This window comes from Papilio xuthus, unplaced genomic scaffold, assembly GCF_000836235.2.
Source record: "Papilio xuthus unplaced genomic scaffold, Pxut_1.1 DF826115.1, whole genome shotgun sequence".
NCBI classification, from domain to species: Eukaryota; Metazoa; Arthropoda; class Insecta; order Lepidoptera; family Papilionidae; genus Papilio; species Papilio xuthus.
In genome coordinates, this window is record NW_013532534.1 from 4233038 (window position 1) to 4248289 (window position 15252).

At 31.6% G+C, this 15252-nt stretch overlaps 2 protein-coding genes across 3 annotated transcripts in view; one reads left to right on the plus strand and one right to left on the minus strand.

Moving 5' to 3' along the window:
- Positions 1-810, minus strand: part of LOC106123482 (uncharacterized) — a 90199-nt gene extending 89389 nt beyond the window's left edge. For both annotated transcript variants that reach the window (XM_013319839.1, XM_013319838.1), the window contains exon 1: positions 581-810. The gene's annotated coding sequence lies outside the window, so the exon portion shown is untranslated. The remainder of the gene's footprint in view (positions 1-580) is intronic.
- Positions 811-12716: 11906 nt separating this feature from the next.
- On the plus strand, positions 12717-15074 carry LOC106123234 (trypsin-like). Its single transcript, XM_013319466.1, has 5 exons — positions 12717-12768; positions 12901-13108; positions 13738-13981; positions 14181-14324; positions 14836-15074. Exons 1-5 carry the CDS (start codon positions 12717-12719, stop codon positions 14992-14994), a joined length of 807 nt encoding a protein of 268 aa, XP_013174920.1. The 3' UTR covers positions 14995-15074.
- Positions 15075-15252: the final 178 nt, after the last annotated feature.

A 15252-nucleotide genomic window follows, 5' to 3' on the forward strand; every position in this document is an offset into this window, starting at 1 on the left:
CGAGAATTTCCCAAAATAAATGCAACGATCGATCGGAGTCTGTGTGAAACTTTAATAAAAACTTTAAAATAAATTTCCGAAACTTTACTTTCAATTAAATAAAATACTTAAATATTTAAAAAATATATATTTATAAGTGTATTTTTAATTAAAAATAAAATAAATAATTCACAGTTATTTTTAAATTAAGTAATTAATAAATGAAATTATAATTTCATAAATGATTATTTAAATTTGTTTTATTTACTTGATATTTTTTTATTCCTAAAAATTAAATTTAAGAACATTTTAATTTGTCTGTATACGTATTTTAACATAAAAGCAAGATGATAATAAAATATTTTATATTCTTGGTACTTACTATAATATTCAAAGAGTAACCTTTGAGAAAATAATTATATTCCATTATCTTTCATTATTTAAAATTCCTTATATCTTAAAAGGTACTTAATTTAATTTTTGTTTTATTTTACCGAAGCTCTTGATCTATTAATAAGTACATACATACCATAGCGACATACATCTACATGCTAATAAGATATTTTATCTTATCAAAATGGCTTTATATAAAATTACTTACCAGTTATATTAAGATAACAACACAATCACAATATAGTTAGTCTAGGTTTCGTTCACAGTTCACAAGTGGGGCACGGTTCGTCGGCACCGCGTATCGTTTGACGGAGGTTCTAAGTTCGTTGTCGGCCAGTGTCGTTCTTACACTGAGCGAATCGACGGAAGACTTGTGCGTGCTTGCGCTCGCGCACGCTCACCTAAAAGTCAAACCGTAACCATTTGCCGCGTAAATCGAACAGATATTTTACACCCTACACAATACTGCACTTTATTAAGGTTAAGGATAAAAGTGCGGTAATATTAGAGATAGTTTTTTTTTTAAATCGATTAGACATAGCGTGCGTTTGTTGCGTATGGAAACGTTAATTAAGTCTTTGGTAAGAAACAATTGGAGCGTGTGAGTATCCTGTAGGTGGTAAAATAATTAACATGTTTTATGCTAACTTTTTATACAAGTGAACACGTCTTCTTTTGTTATGTGAGAGTTATTTTATCATTAAATTATATACTTTCTAATAAAAAAAAATAATAAATAAAAATACAAATTTTGTAAAATTAAAATATTTATTAATACAGAGTTTAATAATTTATAATCTGCACCTGAAATAAAAAAAATGTATAAAAAATCGTGTAATTTTATTTGTGGAATCGATTGCATTTTGAAATAGTCCTAAGCTTTTTCTTCTCCGTTACACATAATTCGATGGAAAATTAAACAATGCTATCCTAGAATTATTGCTGCTACGTGTTTCTTACTTTTAGTTGTGTAATACACAAGAAATGAGCATTACACACTGTCTTGGGAAACGACACATTATAATATATCACCGAGTTTATTATTATTAAGTGCTTTGCAGAAATACTACTCCATAGCAGTAAAAAGTTACTACATTCGTATTACAATTTGCGTAAATTGTGACCCATTAAAGTAATTTAGTTATTGCAAAAATATGAAACATTTACAGTTTATATATAAAAAAATCTTTCCTAAGATACGTATAGAATAAAATAAGAACTTAGTATTTAGTTTGTAACTTGTACGGAGTTTGCAGATGTACTGAGATGTGTTTGTAGCGACAACAAAGGTTATTGTGGAATGTTTAGTGTATAGAGCGTTATTAAATACTAACTTCAAGGAATACGGGGCCTTTGTAAGGTCTTGCGGGTGTCACGGTGAATGCTAATACTTATGTTACGAGGAAGTTTTGTGCGCATACAAAATGAATTATGTATTTACTTGTCGATCGAGATTTTATTTATTTATACTTAGAAATGTGTTTTTTAATATTCGATTATAGCACTCTTTTGTACATTTTAACGTTGTTTTTTTTGATATTGACTGGATGAGGGTTACCACTTACCGAGTGTCAAAATAATCTCAGATAAAAATTGGTTTTAGACAGAACTTTTAGCCCTGTCGTTTTATTTTATTTACTTACGTATTGTTTTGTACTTTTTACATTTATTGAAAGTTATCGTGAATCACAGCTGCATTAGGTCTTGAGATCTTTTGTTTCTTTTTTCAACATCAAATAAAAATCCATTTGTTATCAATAACTTAACATCGACCTTTGGTAATGTGCGAGACTGAATTGTTTTATGAAAAAAAGGAATTACAATTTTTCTTTCTTTTATAAATGCTTTAAGCGTTTAGACAGGCCGGCAACGCATCTGCGGTTCCTCTGGTCTTGCAGATGTTTACGGGCGCGCGGAACACCTCGGTGTTCCCGCTGCTCGTTTGCCCCCTACTCTTAAAAAAAAGTTTTACAAAAATTTAACGCTAAATTTACTTAAATTCAATTTATTACGGAGCAGTGCAAAATATTTGAACGCGAAATCAAAATGCATGAAGAACTTGGAATATTCTACGATTTTGGCACTGACCGCGATGTCAATGGATCTTAGGTCCAGGTTCGATTGCCAAGATAGAAGATGAAGTCTTTTGTAACTTACAACTTGAGACGTTTGTTAGTTGATTGAATAAAAAATTGCTACCACTATAATGCAAACAAATTTATAACTCTTTTATGAATAATATTAGTTTTTTGTTCTTTTGCTGTAATGTGTTCAGATTAGTAAAAATCAATGTAAAGTTGATTTATGTATTTTGCTAAGTAATCTAATTTTAACAATCTAACCAATGAAGCATGTATATTTTTCGGCTTCAACAAGTATATCTTTCTTTTAATGACAAAGATCATCAAATTATTCCGACTTTTTCCCACTAACAATATACCTACAAATTTTTTGGTTGCTAAATGAAGAAAGTTTGACAGTTGATGTTCCGTGATCGTTTCGCGTGTCATCAAACTGTTTCATGGCGTCGACGTTGTTGTCACCGAACATTTAATGCCAAGTGGAATAAAGTTCGCGAAACATTTTAGGTGGGAGCGAACTTTGTTCACGTAAATGAACTTTAACTGATACACCCTTCACTTGTTCCAAGTTCTACTTTTCGCAACAAAATGAGGCACATTTATTATACAGGGGGAGTCGGGTATATATATATATATATATATATTCTAGACGTTATTAAACCCACTTCACACGTAACTACGAACTGTCTTCGTCATTGTGATTCAAGTTATCAAGTAAAGATTAACATCAGTAGTAAGATTAGGTATTGCTTAATAAAAATGTGAGAGCGTTATTATTTAAAATGTAGAAATTTAAGAAACAACCAGACTAAAATATTTTCTGTAAAATGTAAACATTTGACTTCATAGTAATGCGAATTAGTTAATGCAAATTCTCTATTTATCTTGTTCGATTAAAGAGATCGAGAACCTTTATCGTAAGTGACCTACTTTGGCCATAGCTTTGTTATAAGTTATATGGTAATAAGCATTGACAATTGAGTAGATACTCTGATACGATAATTTGTGGTTTATCGAACTGAATGTGCTTTAAAATATGTTCTAGGACCACATTTATTCTTTGTTAAGTTTCGATACTTCAAGTATACGTATCTGAGTGACTAAAGACTCAAGTCAATTTCAAGTTACAACTTAAGTTTCGAACATTGTTCACGTATCGTTAACTTGAGACTGTTGGTTTCTGAGACCAAAGTGTATAAAACATATCCCTATCAGTATCTTTGACAAAATAGAGACATCAATATGTAACCCACGATATGTCTAAGGTATTACAAGATGCTTGTCATATTTTATGCATTCGTGTAAAATCGAAGAGACTTTTGCTCGGTCTAGTATTTAATTCTGCACGATTGCGTCCGACCCCAATATGATATTATGTTCGTATAGGACACTACAGATCACTAAGAACATGTCGTAGTTTAACTGCCACACTCAAAATGTTTTAAGGACCTCCTTAGTGTAGATTCGTATGGTAAATCTATGATGAGGAGGAAATAACTGAATGTGGCCGTTAAATGTAATATTATAAGAAATTATTTCGAGTAAGTATTTAGACACCCACTAAATGAAATGAAATAAAATAATATTGACAACAATTGAGATGTAAATAATTTAATTTGAAAATCGATAGATTAGTCAAATGTTCGTGACTCTTAAAGTAATAAATGTATTCTCGGGAAGTCCTTTGATGTTGATCGAAGCAGTCCAAGTAAAATATAGTAGTAAGGTTCACGATCCAGTAGTGACCGACATAACTCTCTATCAACGACAAGCAAAACGACTGACCTGAGTTACTTCGCAAACGATTTATTGTCTCAAACGGTCACATTGACTTAAGTAATGGATTTTGCATTAACTCCAAATAGTAGCTGGAATTTAGAGTCGGGACATTGAATTGTTGCTATTGGTGTATGTTTACTCAATAAATTAAATAGATTTTTATATACAAAACATTCATAGTATCCAATTCAATAGTATAAAACCCAATTTGATGAAAACTGAAATTTTTAAAAAAGTTTTATTCTAGCTAAATACAACATAGAATATAGAAAACTAAAACTAAAGACATTTTATTCATCGCCTTTTAAAAAGGGTTGCCACAGTTTTTGACGACACTAGTACATAACACGCCTGTAATAAGGGGTAGGCAAAGACCACGGACGAACGGATAAATATAGGTACTTATTATGTAAATCGAAAAACACGTTGCTACGAAGCAGGATTCGAACTCAGGACCTGCAGACAAGTCAAGTGCTTAACCCTTGAGCCATTGACGCTCTATTACTAAAAATAATATCAGATATACCTAAATAACTTGTAGTCTAGTATGTATATGAATCAACGTGTGATAATGGGCCCATTCATTAAATCACTAGAGGTCGCCCGCGACTCCGTCCGTAGGCAATTAAAATAGAATATTAAGTAGCTTATGTTTTCCTCCAGACTATGTTCTGTAACCCAAATTTCACCGAGATCTATGCAACCGTTCTGAACATACTTACAAACAAACATCCATCCATCTAAACATTTGCATTTATAATATTAGTAACATTATGGCGATCTATTCTTGTAAATTGTACAGATGATGCGGTCATGGTAATCGGGTTCTTATGGTTTATAATATCAACCTTCTATTTACCTTTACCTTCAACTTCCTTTGCTTGTATTAATAATAAATATTGTAATAGATAAATGAACTTATAGAGTGGTATTTAAGAAAAAAATACTCTAACAGTAAACCCTTAAGTTTTACAGCACTCAGAGTCATTAACAGTTCTCGCAACAAATTCGTATGGATTCGACTTACAAATAAGGAATTTTTTAACTAAACAATTTTTTTTGGATTTTCAGGCAAAAGTTACGTAAGGTATGTTTAATTTTATATTATTTTTCATTATAATAGTATTTTTTTCATAGAAAATAAGAAGTTTAACAAAACATTTAATTCATTGTGTCAGAACAAACAGGCAGACATTTACTATACATATTTAATAGAATTTAATGATCCATCGCCAATGAAAATTGAAATTATAGTCAACTGACCTGTATTAATCCTTGAGTCATAATAATATTGAATAAAATTGAAAAATAAATGCTTGTAATAATCAGCTGGTTATAATTAACGTCTTATAATGAGGAAACAATTATAGCATTCATTTGTTTAGAATTTTATATACGTTTATGTTAACTTTTGAAAAGTGTTTAGAACAAAAACTACATTGTCTAAACTTCAAGTAATAAAGAAATGTTATAAACTTTAACTAACTTTATCTAATCCTTAACTTTGCAAGTAAATAATAAAAGTTTTACTATTAAGACATCATAAGCATAAAAATACATTTAGTATATGTATGAGAGAGATTAGTTGTTTTAGCATAAATATGCGCCGAGAAAAAAATCTCTTGGGAATTCATTCATTGGATCAAAGAAGTGTAATAATTTTAACTCTATGAGATTGGTCAGACATTTATTTGATGTTTTTTCAAGTTAAATTATAATCTATATTAAAAGATTGTCTTAGAAACCATCAAACGTATTTTAAACTAACGCTTAGTTTAGATTGAATCAATTTACTAGTGTAATTATTAACATTAACTAGTCTGATTGTGGAAATTAGCATTTGAATAAATTGTTTTTTTTTTAAATTTGTCATAGATATCGACTAAGTAACAGTCACAGGGTCAATAAGACGTTTGTATATTTTGCAATCACTGTACGTGACGTGTTCAACAGTAATAGGATCCGTCTACGTACATGATACGCATTCAAATTTTGTATTGTGAGGTTGACAAAGAACTTTAAATGTTGCGTAAGTTCAAGGAAACTGGTTGTTCAACTGAGATAATTTTTTTGTACAATATTTACTTTTTACAATAATATCTAGATGAGTAGCGACGTGAATTAGTTACAGTTTATATATACCAATTTCATTATAAAAAAAATCTGCATCTCACACAGAAACTATGTTACTGAATGGTTTACTTATTGTTACTAAAAATATATATGTGAGGTGTACGATGATGTGTACACAGATTGTGAACTTCGTCGCGATCTGCTTAGCTAAACAGTAAAGAGTTGGCAATATTAACACTAGAAAGATGGGGAAAACGCCCTACCTACAAAGACGGCCGACGGTCACTAGACCTGTCAGCGTTATTTAGGATTGAATTATTCATATGTTTGTACTAAAAAACATCCCTTGTTACAAATATCAAAATAAATATTACTCTTAAAGTATTCTTTCACAATACAAATGAATTACAAAAAACATGAGTTTATGCTTCGTTCGTAGAAGCAATGTTTAAAGCGGTCTCTAAAACAAACATAAATAAAAGCAAAAGCAGAAGTGTTTAAACAAATTAAAAAAGAGTTACAAAGCTATAAACATGCTTGTTTGGTCATGAAGCACCCTCATTCGTCGCTGCGAGCTAAAACATTGCCAATTTACAGCTGCACTCCTGATGTTCCTATTGTTTGTACAATATTTGATTAATGTTTGCCCTTTATGAACGTAGATTGTACTGCATTGCGGTTTGTAAATCTACATTAGTTACGTTGTGCTTATTCGGAAATACCGCTGTTGACTATTTGATTTAGATTATTATGTTAAATTTAAAATATTTTATATCTTTACGTATATCATTTTAACCCTAGATTTATAGTCTATATTTAGAGCTAAATATCTAAATATAATGTGATCAATATAAAGGGTTTTAAAGCCTATACCAAAGAGTAATGTAAAAAAAACCAGACAAAAAATTAATGCAAAACAAAATGATAGTATATTTCTTCACGTATAATAAATAGGGATGACAAATATATAATAATTTATTTATTGTTTAATTAAGATATGAATATTATCATGTCTAGATATCCGCTTATTGCCAATTAAAACAATTCGGTTGAATAAGCGTGCTTCCTTTCGTACTGTGGCAATATGTACGTACATATTTGTTCATATTGCCACATATGCAGTAATCAATTTCTTCATTGTTTTATCGATAATATTACTTATTTTATCCCAAGAATACAGGCAATTATTGAGCACCAGTTTATAACGATTTTGCAGTGTAAAATAATCCAAATACATTTATTTCCTTCCAGCCAATTTGTATGTTGTTTTAAGTTACTACAACAATTTTTACGTTTTATAATTTTTAATGAGTTTGGTAAACGAAATAATTCGGTGTGTCCAGGAAATACCACAGATTCCTCAGTTAAATATTTGACAACATATTCTATTGTCTACGCCTTTTTCGGATACGTATTTACGGGATAAGTTAGTAAGATGCATGTAATCTTATTAATTTAAATGCGAATGTTTAGAAGGATAAGATGGATGTTTGCTTGAAGGTAGCTCTAAAATGGATTTCGATGAAATTTAGCATACATATAGAACATAGTCTGATAGAAAACGTAAGCTACTGATTATGCTTCTTTTTTATTTCCGCGCGGACGTCGTCGCTGGCGATCGCTTGTATTTATTATATTCGGAGGCGTGTAATATAATGAAAATGTTAATGTAACATTGTAAATAAACGAAAGGTTAGTTACATATTTGAACAAGGTTGCTAACAATGCTTTTGGGTTGCAAAAATAGTTGAATAATTATATGGAAGTGTTACAATTTGAAATCGTTTACTTTTTCATTGAGTAAACAAACACAATTTCTATAATATTATGTACACATCAACCATACAAATACACAATCTATTATAAGATGTAAGAAGCTTGTCAATCTAAAAACTTTATGAAATCGATACACTAGTTAGAATATTATAAATGCGAATGTTTGGATGTATGAATAGATGTTTCTTATATCTCCAGAAGGGCTGCATGGATCTAGATGAAATTCAGTTTACAGTCTGGAAGAACATCTAGGCAAAGGCGTATGATCCTGGACATATGTACAGTTCCCTCGGGATTCGTTCGATTACATATTTACTTGAACTACGGTTTAACACATCCATTTGAATTTTCGTCCACATATAGAACACAGACTGGACGTATTACACGTGTGATACATTTTACCCATTTTTTTATCCGTGCAGACGAAGTCGCGGGCAGAAGCTATAAAATATATAAATAGATATGATACAATTACGGTAGAGTAGTAATCAATTTATGAAAGGTTTCTTAACGTATGAAATTATGCAAAAAGCGTTACGATTTCTCTTGTCTCGTATTTTACTTATCTTTCACAATGTAACCTTGTTCTCATGACTGGCCTATACGTTAATAGAACAATATTTTACGTTTTTGGAGACATAAAAATAATGAATGTGGTTTTCTATGAAAAAAAAACCTTTGTGTTATTTGTATTTTTTAAAACTATGTCATAGAAAGACTCTAAGAAAGTAAAGATTATTTAGTTTTCATATCTTGTGTGTTTATTTATATATGTTTCTATAAGATTTTATTAAGACAGCTTGCTTGTTATGGAAAATATTTTAATATTAGGGTTTATATGATATGTAAATACTATACTAATATAGGTACTTCTTTCCAAATATAGTTTCGATTTTAAATTTTAATTAATCTACTTATTCATTATTCATCTTCATTCATTTCTAGTTCAGTGGAACGGACTAGCTTTTCGCATATAAGGAGATATACATATGTTTTCGTTTAAACTTATTAGCATCTAAATTAGCATCGGGCAACGAAATATGTATTTTGTAAAATGCGTAAACGCATAATTAATGCATACAAAAATTAGTTTTTTGATCAATTAGTTATGTAATTAAAAAGCAAGACACTTAGTGAGTCTGATAAATAGTAAAATTAATATTAATTATCGCTAGTATTTATCTGTTTAGTAGTTCTACGGAAAGTTTAATATAAAATGCTTAGACATAATTATTTAATGTTTTCGCTGAACTTTTCGAAAATACTTTTTGTTATACAACTTATTAGTTACAATACAAAATACACAAAAATAAATGAAATTACTATTTTCCATTTTATAACAACATACGATAAATCTAGTTAACTTGAACAAATAAAATAGATACGTATCGAGAATTCGAAGAAATTTTATTTCGTAGTATCCAAACAGTATTAAAAACTTTATGAAGACCTACATAGAGTTGTTTTGGTTACTAACTTGCTTATCACAGCGTGATATTGGAAATTTGATAGGATCTAACTACCTGCGCCTCTCTTGTAATAAATCAGTTATTAATTCAATTTATTTTTAGGGTTTGTAATATAATAGTATCTTTTTAATTCTACTGATACAGAAACATTTAAAATATATTTTGTGGGCACGTTATGAGGAGCAAATCGCATGTGTAAAGGAGATCTATAATTTTGAGTGTCGAGGAGTACACTGCTTAGACGTAGGCCTAGGAAGACATGGCATGATAATGGGAGTAACGGCTGAGATGATTTGGAGGACAAAAAATTCTTGCGCCAAGCCTACATAAGTGGGATAAAATGATGAGTTAATGATGATGAATTTTAAACCCGAAAAAGTTTCTTGTTCTAAGTTATTTCATATCCTTTGATGTTTTTAGGAAATGCGTCTAAAAAAAATTACATTAAACTATTTATATAATACTATTTGATTACTATTATAAGATTCAGAATCTGTGAATGTAGATGTATCTCGACTTGCTAGCTAGGATTTACGAGTAAATTAATCGCAATAAAGCAAATTTTAAATCAGAAAAAGTTTAAATAGAAACGGTACATTTATTTTTATATTATTCTCTTATTTGACTCTTGAAATAAAAAAAAAACTAACATCTGTTTTACTGTAATTATGAAAATATTAGAATTCAAAAATATTTTTAATTTACATATACGTTTTAATTTTTTTTAATTTGATAACAAATAGAGTTATTTATCGTGACTTAAATAAAAAGTTGGATTAGTCACGGACTGTTATTTCGTTTAAATTTTTAAAATATTTAATTGATTAGACTTGAACAATCAACTTAGAATAGCATTCTAATGGTGGGTTGAGTTAATCAATATTTTATGAGGCGGTTGTAGGAAAGTTTATTTTTATTCAAAGCCGCAATTATTATTCGGATTTTTATGCAACTGCTAAATATCGTTGAAAGCTAATGTTTTAAACTTCAAACTACTGAATAAAAAGGTTTTACTTTAGTTTTTACGTATTTAAAAAAAATCCTGAATAGCGATAAAAACGATGCAGTATGATATGGCGTATGGAAATTTACACAGTACAAAGAACCAAAATTGTATTAAAAAAAAGAATTTAAAACCCAAACCTTATTATAAATTCCTTTATTCATATCTAAATTACTGTGTCGTGATAACTCTGAGCTTATAAAGAAATATGTTATCAAAATATGAATAAACAGGCTAAAAGCTACCCGAATTAAGTCATGGTTATTTTGTGTCACGACAAGGTGACGGGATCACACGAACGACTCCGGCCCGTTGAAACCACAATATTACCATAAGTTTCGCATCTCTATTGCGAGAATATTCAAATTTAGCTTTTTCTTTGACACATTTTGGGATACCTTAAATGATTTATGTTAAAGTTATTCAAGACACAATTTATTAAAAGGCACTCATAATTTAATAATGTTTATGGTTACAAGACACTTATTTATATTATTTTATATTAATCTGTTGTACCTGCTTACTACAAAATCGATCCATTATTCCTTTAAAACTTTATATGTGGTCGTAATAGTCATAACATATCGGACTTTGGAGGTAACATCGTTTTTTTTAATATATTTATTTGCACCATCAAATTATTCTACATATATTATTAATGTAGTTACGATACAAAGTTTTTTACATACATTGATATCGATATCCCACTCAACTTCTAAAAATCTCTTTTAACAATGAAAGATGCCAGAAACAAAAATATATGTTGCATGAATGGGGCGGCGGACTAGGCCAGTGCAATACCATGACCACAAAAAGCCAGGCGTGCAGTGGATACAATTCCGAATTTCGTCTCCTCTAATTTAAGTTCTCTTTCCCTTCCCACTTCATAAGAAGGGGGAATTGTTTTCTTTCCGAGCGTCGTCTCCTCTATCGGTTAAAGGCAACGCATCTGCAATTGCGGATGCTTTTGGCAGCGGTTGTTCCGCTGTTTCGGCGAATTCAGGTCGTTTGTTCGTTTGCCATCTTATATTATAAAAAACTGATATTACAATGTTCTTGAACAAACGTTTTGTCAATGACAACTCCAATAATATTCGCCCACATATTACAATTATGTCATAACTGATTGAATCATTGCAATTATCAGTAATCTTTAAAAGAGCGCTGGCCTTAACCTACCACGACATCGAAATAATGCGGAAGGACATCGTTATAATTCGCCACACAAAATGTCGATTGAATCTCGTCGGTGATCTATTCAAACATTTTATTTTTTCTTTCATACGATCTTTATTCAATAAATAAAACGGTCACTCGACATTGAGTCTTTCAAATCAATAATTGACGTCTGATTGTGATTGCTAGTGATCGCCCATTGGTCGAAATTCGACTCTAATTCATAAATAAAGATTGTTTTTTTGGGTGGCCCTTTCGGCCTAATAATAAATCATCCCAATGGGTATATTCTATGGAGTCAATCGGCCTAATGGGAAAAATTCTAATTGTGCCGATTGAGCGGTAGGCCGATCGGCCCAACGGGAAACACCCTTTTCTTTATTGATTGCAAATAGTCTCATCTTCTCCTAGTAGTAGTAACTTTAATTTTGTAAAATTTTACGTGCAATGTGCGAAATATCCTAGAAAAATGGCTACATAATTTTTTCTTCACGTAATAATATGATAAATATCATTCAATAAAAGAATATCAAGTTAAATAAACTCTTACATATACAATCTTAAGTAATACGGCTGCCAGAAAAAAGTTATTTTGTACAATAGAAGCCCACGCTTACTATTGTAATTACATGGAAAGTACTTCAAATAACTTCTAATCTACTTTTTATCATAAATGTCAATAATTAAAATTCGCTTAAGACATGTCATCTTGCTAACATTATAAATGCGAATGTTTGGATGGATGGATGGATGGATGTTTGATTGAAGGTATCTCCAGAACGGCTGAACGGATTCCGCTGAAATTTTTCATAGATGTAGAACATAGTCTACAAGAATCCATAAGCTACTACATAAGTTTTTTTAATCCCCCGTGGACAGAGACGCGGTAGACAGCTAGTCTAGTCGTAATTATCTTAGCGTATCATTTTTACAAAAGTCAAGGTATTTAAGAGTTGGATCCAGTAGTATTTTGTGGATAGTTTAGAAATGGATCAATTTAGGTACATCTTTGTGATTCTTTCTTGTTTTGCCATAACAGGTACGTTTTAATGCTCCAATTTTGTTCTGTTGTTCTAATCCAAGATTACCTAAAGGTTCAAAAAAAATTATATCTGCATCTTCATACACAACATTGGCAACAAACTTTATCTTGACCCATTTTATTTGTCAGCAACGTTCGGCAAGCACACTCTTAGAGGTCACTCGACTAAAAACAACCGAGTGGTCGGTGGCTGCGAAGTGCCGATACAAGACTATCCGTATCTAGTGCATTTGATGCTGGCAGGACCTGAGTCTCACCAAACCAATGTATACACTGTCTGCGGAGGAACAATTGCTAATGAGAAATGTGTTATCACCGCAGCTCATTGCCTCACAGGGTACGTACGCATCGAAAAAGTTCGAATAATATATAACGAACACCCGATCTTGTGATCGGAAATCCGTATCCTTAACCATTAGGCTATTAGCGCTCTGAGATATTAGCGTAGATTACCACGGAAACATCCATAAAACAAATATCAACCAACATGAAGAGCTACAGATTTTATACAGATTTTAACAGTGGTAGAGCCCGCTTTAACATCTTCGCACGAATTGGCCCGGCTCGTCCGGTGAAATACCACGACCACACAGAAGACAGGCGTGAAGTGGAACCAATTCCGCGTTTCGTCTGATAAGTGTGCGTCCCGGAGGCCTAATTTAGTCCTCTTTCCCTTCCCACCCTTTTTCTCATAAGGAAAGGATGGGAAGTGGAAGTGGACTTTCCGGATGAGAGGATGCATGCATTCCCATGGGAAGGGAAGATATTTTCTTTCTGTGCATTCTCTCCTCCGTCGATGAAAGGTAGGCAACGCATATGCAATTGCGTATGTCTATGGGCAACGGTCACTTCGCTATTTCAGCGATTTCAGGTGACCGCTCGCTCGTTTGCCACCTTATGATATAAAAAAAAAGATCTTAATTAGAGCGTTGGTGCAAGCGGCTGACACATTAATTTTTATTACAGAATCGTTGAAGCGGGAATGAGGGTTGGCAGTAAAGACTTTACGAATGGTGGAACTAAATACTTTTCTAAAACTATTATACAACATCCAGAGTACAGTAGTAAGAATTACGATATTGGCGTAATTAAGTTGTCGAACCCAATTGCGTTTAATAACGACACTGTATCGAAAATTAAGTTTCCGAGTGACAATTGCAGTCTTACTCCTGGTACCAACTTGACTACTCTTGGATGGGGTGCAACCGATGTAAGTTTTACAGTTGAAAATGTTTTAAATAACTAACAACTAATTATGATAATGCTATCAACGACATTTTGTCACCTTCAAATACAAGAATTTATGCAAAAACTACATGAACTTAGGTAACTAAAATATTTGTATATAATTAACTTTTATGTTCAAAAGAAAGTAGTTTAGAAATGAGATAAGGTTTTAATTCTTTTAGCCACATGGAGGCCCACTTAGCCAAAACTTAAAAGCAGTAACTTTAGCAGCGGTATCAGATGCGGATTGTAAGAAGCTTTACTCGAACATCAGCCCACATATGATGTGCGCCGGAGTGTCTGAAGATGGCAAAGATTCCTGTGGGGTATGTTAATGAAATGTAATAGTATTAGTCCCATTGTCAGGGAGAAGTTAGTAAAGAATACGTATGTACGTTGTTATCAGCTGTATAATAAAGGATACAATAGTCTGATATCATCCAAATTCGTGAATTAATTGAAACATTCCGAGTACCCAAAACCAACGTTTATGTATGTATGCGTAGATATATGCATATGAAAGTGCTAGATGAGAGTTACAGGACTGCATCAAATCAAAGCAGTGGTCTCTGTATACCTCTGTGAGTTACGAGAGGGTTGTGTTGGTGTTTTACTATATTTGTCGTTTAGTTTTAAATTAAGCATTAACTAGCGTTCGCCCGCGACTCCATCAACAAGCTATGTGTTCTTCCAGCTATGTTCAATATGTATGCCGAATTCGTCGAGATCCATTCAGTTCTGGAGATACCGTCTAACATACATTCATCCATCCATTCAAACATTCTCATTTATAATATTAGTTATATTAGTAAGATATAATGGTACTTTTTTATACAGGGTGATTCCGGTGGTCCAATAATAGTGACGGAAACTAAAGAGCAAGTGGGCATCGTGTCGTTTGGGTTTACTTGTGCCAAAGCAAACGTACCTGGTGTTTACACTTATCTTTGTGATCCGAGTATACAGAAATGGCTGAAGGAAATGGAATGCGCCTAAGCAATTATTCGTGGTTATTTGTTGCGTAGAATATGAAAATAAAAAAATATATGAAAAAAAAAATGGAATTGTTTGGTTATTTTTTTTGTGCCTAAAAAATAAACAAAAATGTTCCTGATGAAAAAGTATACGCAACGAATAATCACGAGTTCTTTCTATCTTTTTCTGTTATCGATTGTTACTTTAAAAAAACTTTTTGTCGATATTTTTTGTAAAATAGACACTGTTTACCAATAAATAAACTTTTACTGTGTGAAT

Bases quoted from the DNA above. Each gene is read 5' to 3' on its own strand.
- LOC106123234 (XM_013319466.1), top strand. From the start codon at position 12,717: ATGGATCAATTTAGGTACATCTTTGTGATTCTTTCTTGTTTTGCCATA. The intron at 12,769-12,900 runs GTACGTTTTAAT...TTTATTTGTCAG, and splicing joins TTCTTGTTTTGCCATAACAG to CAACGTTCGGCAAGCACACT. The intron at 13,109-13,737 runs GTACGTACGCAT...TTTTTATTACAG, and splicing joins GCAGCTCATTGCCTCACAGG to AATCGTTGAAGCGGGAATGA.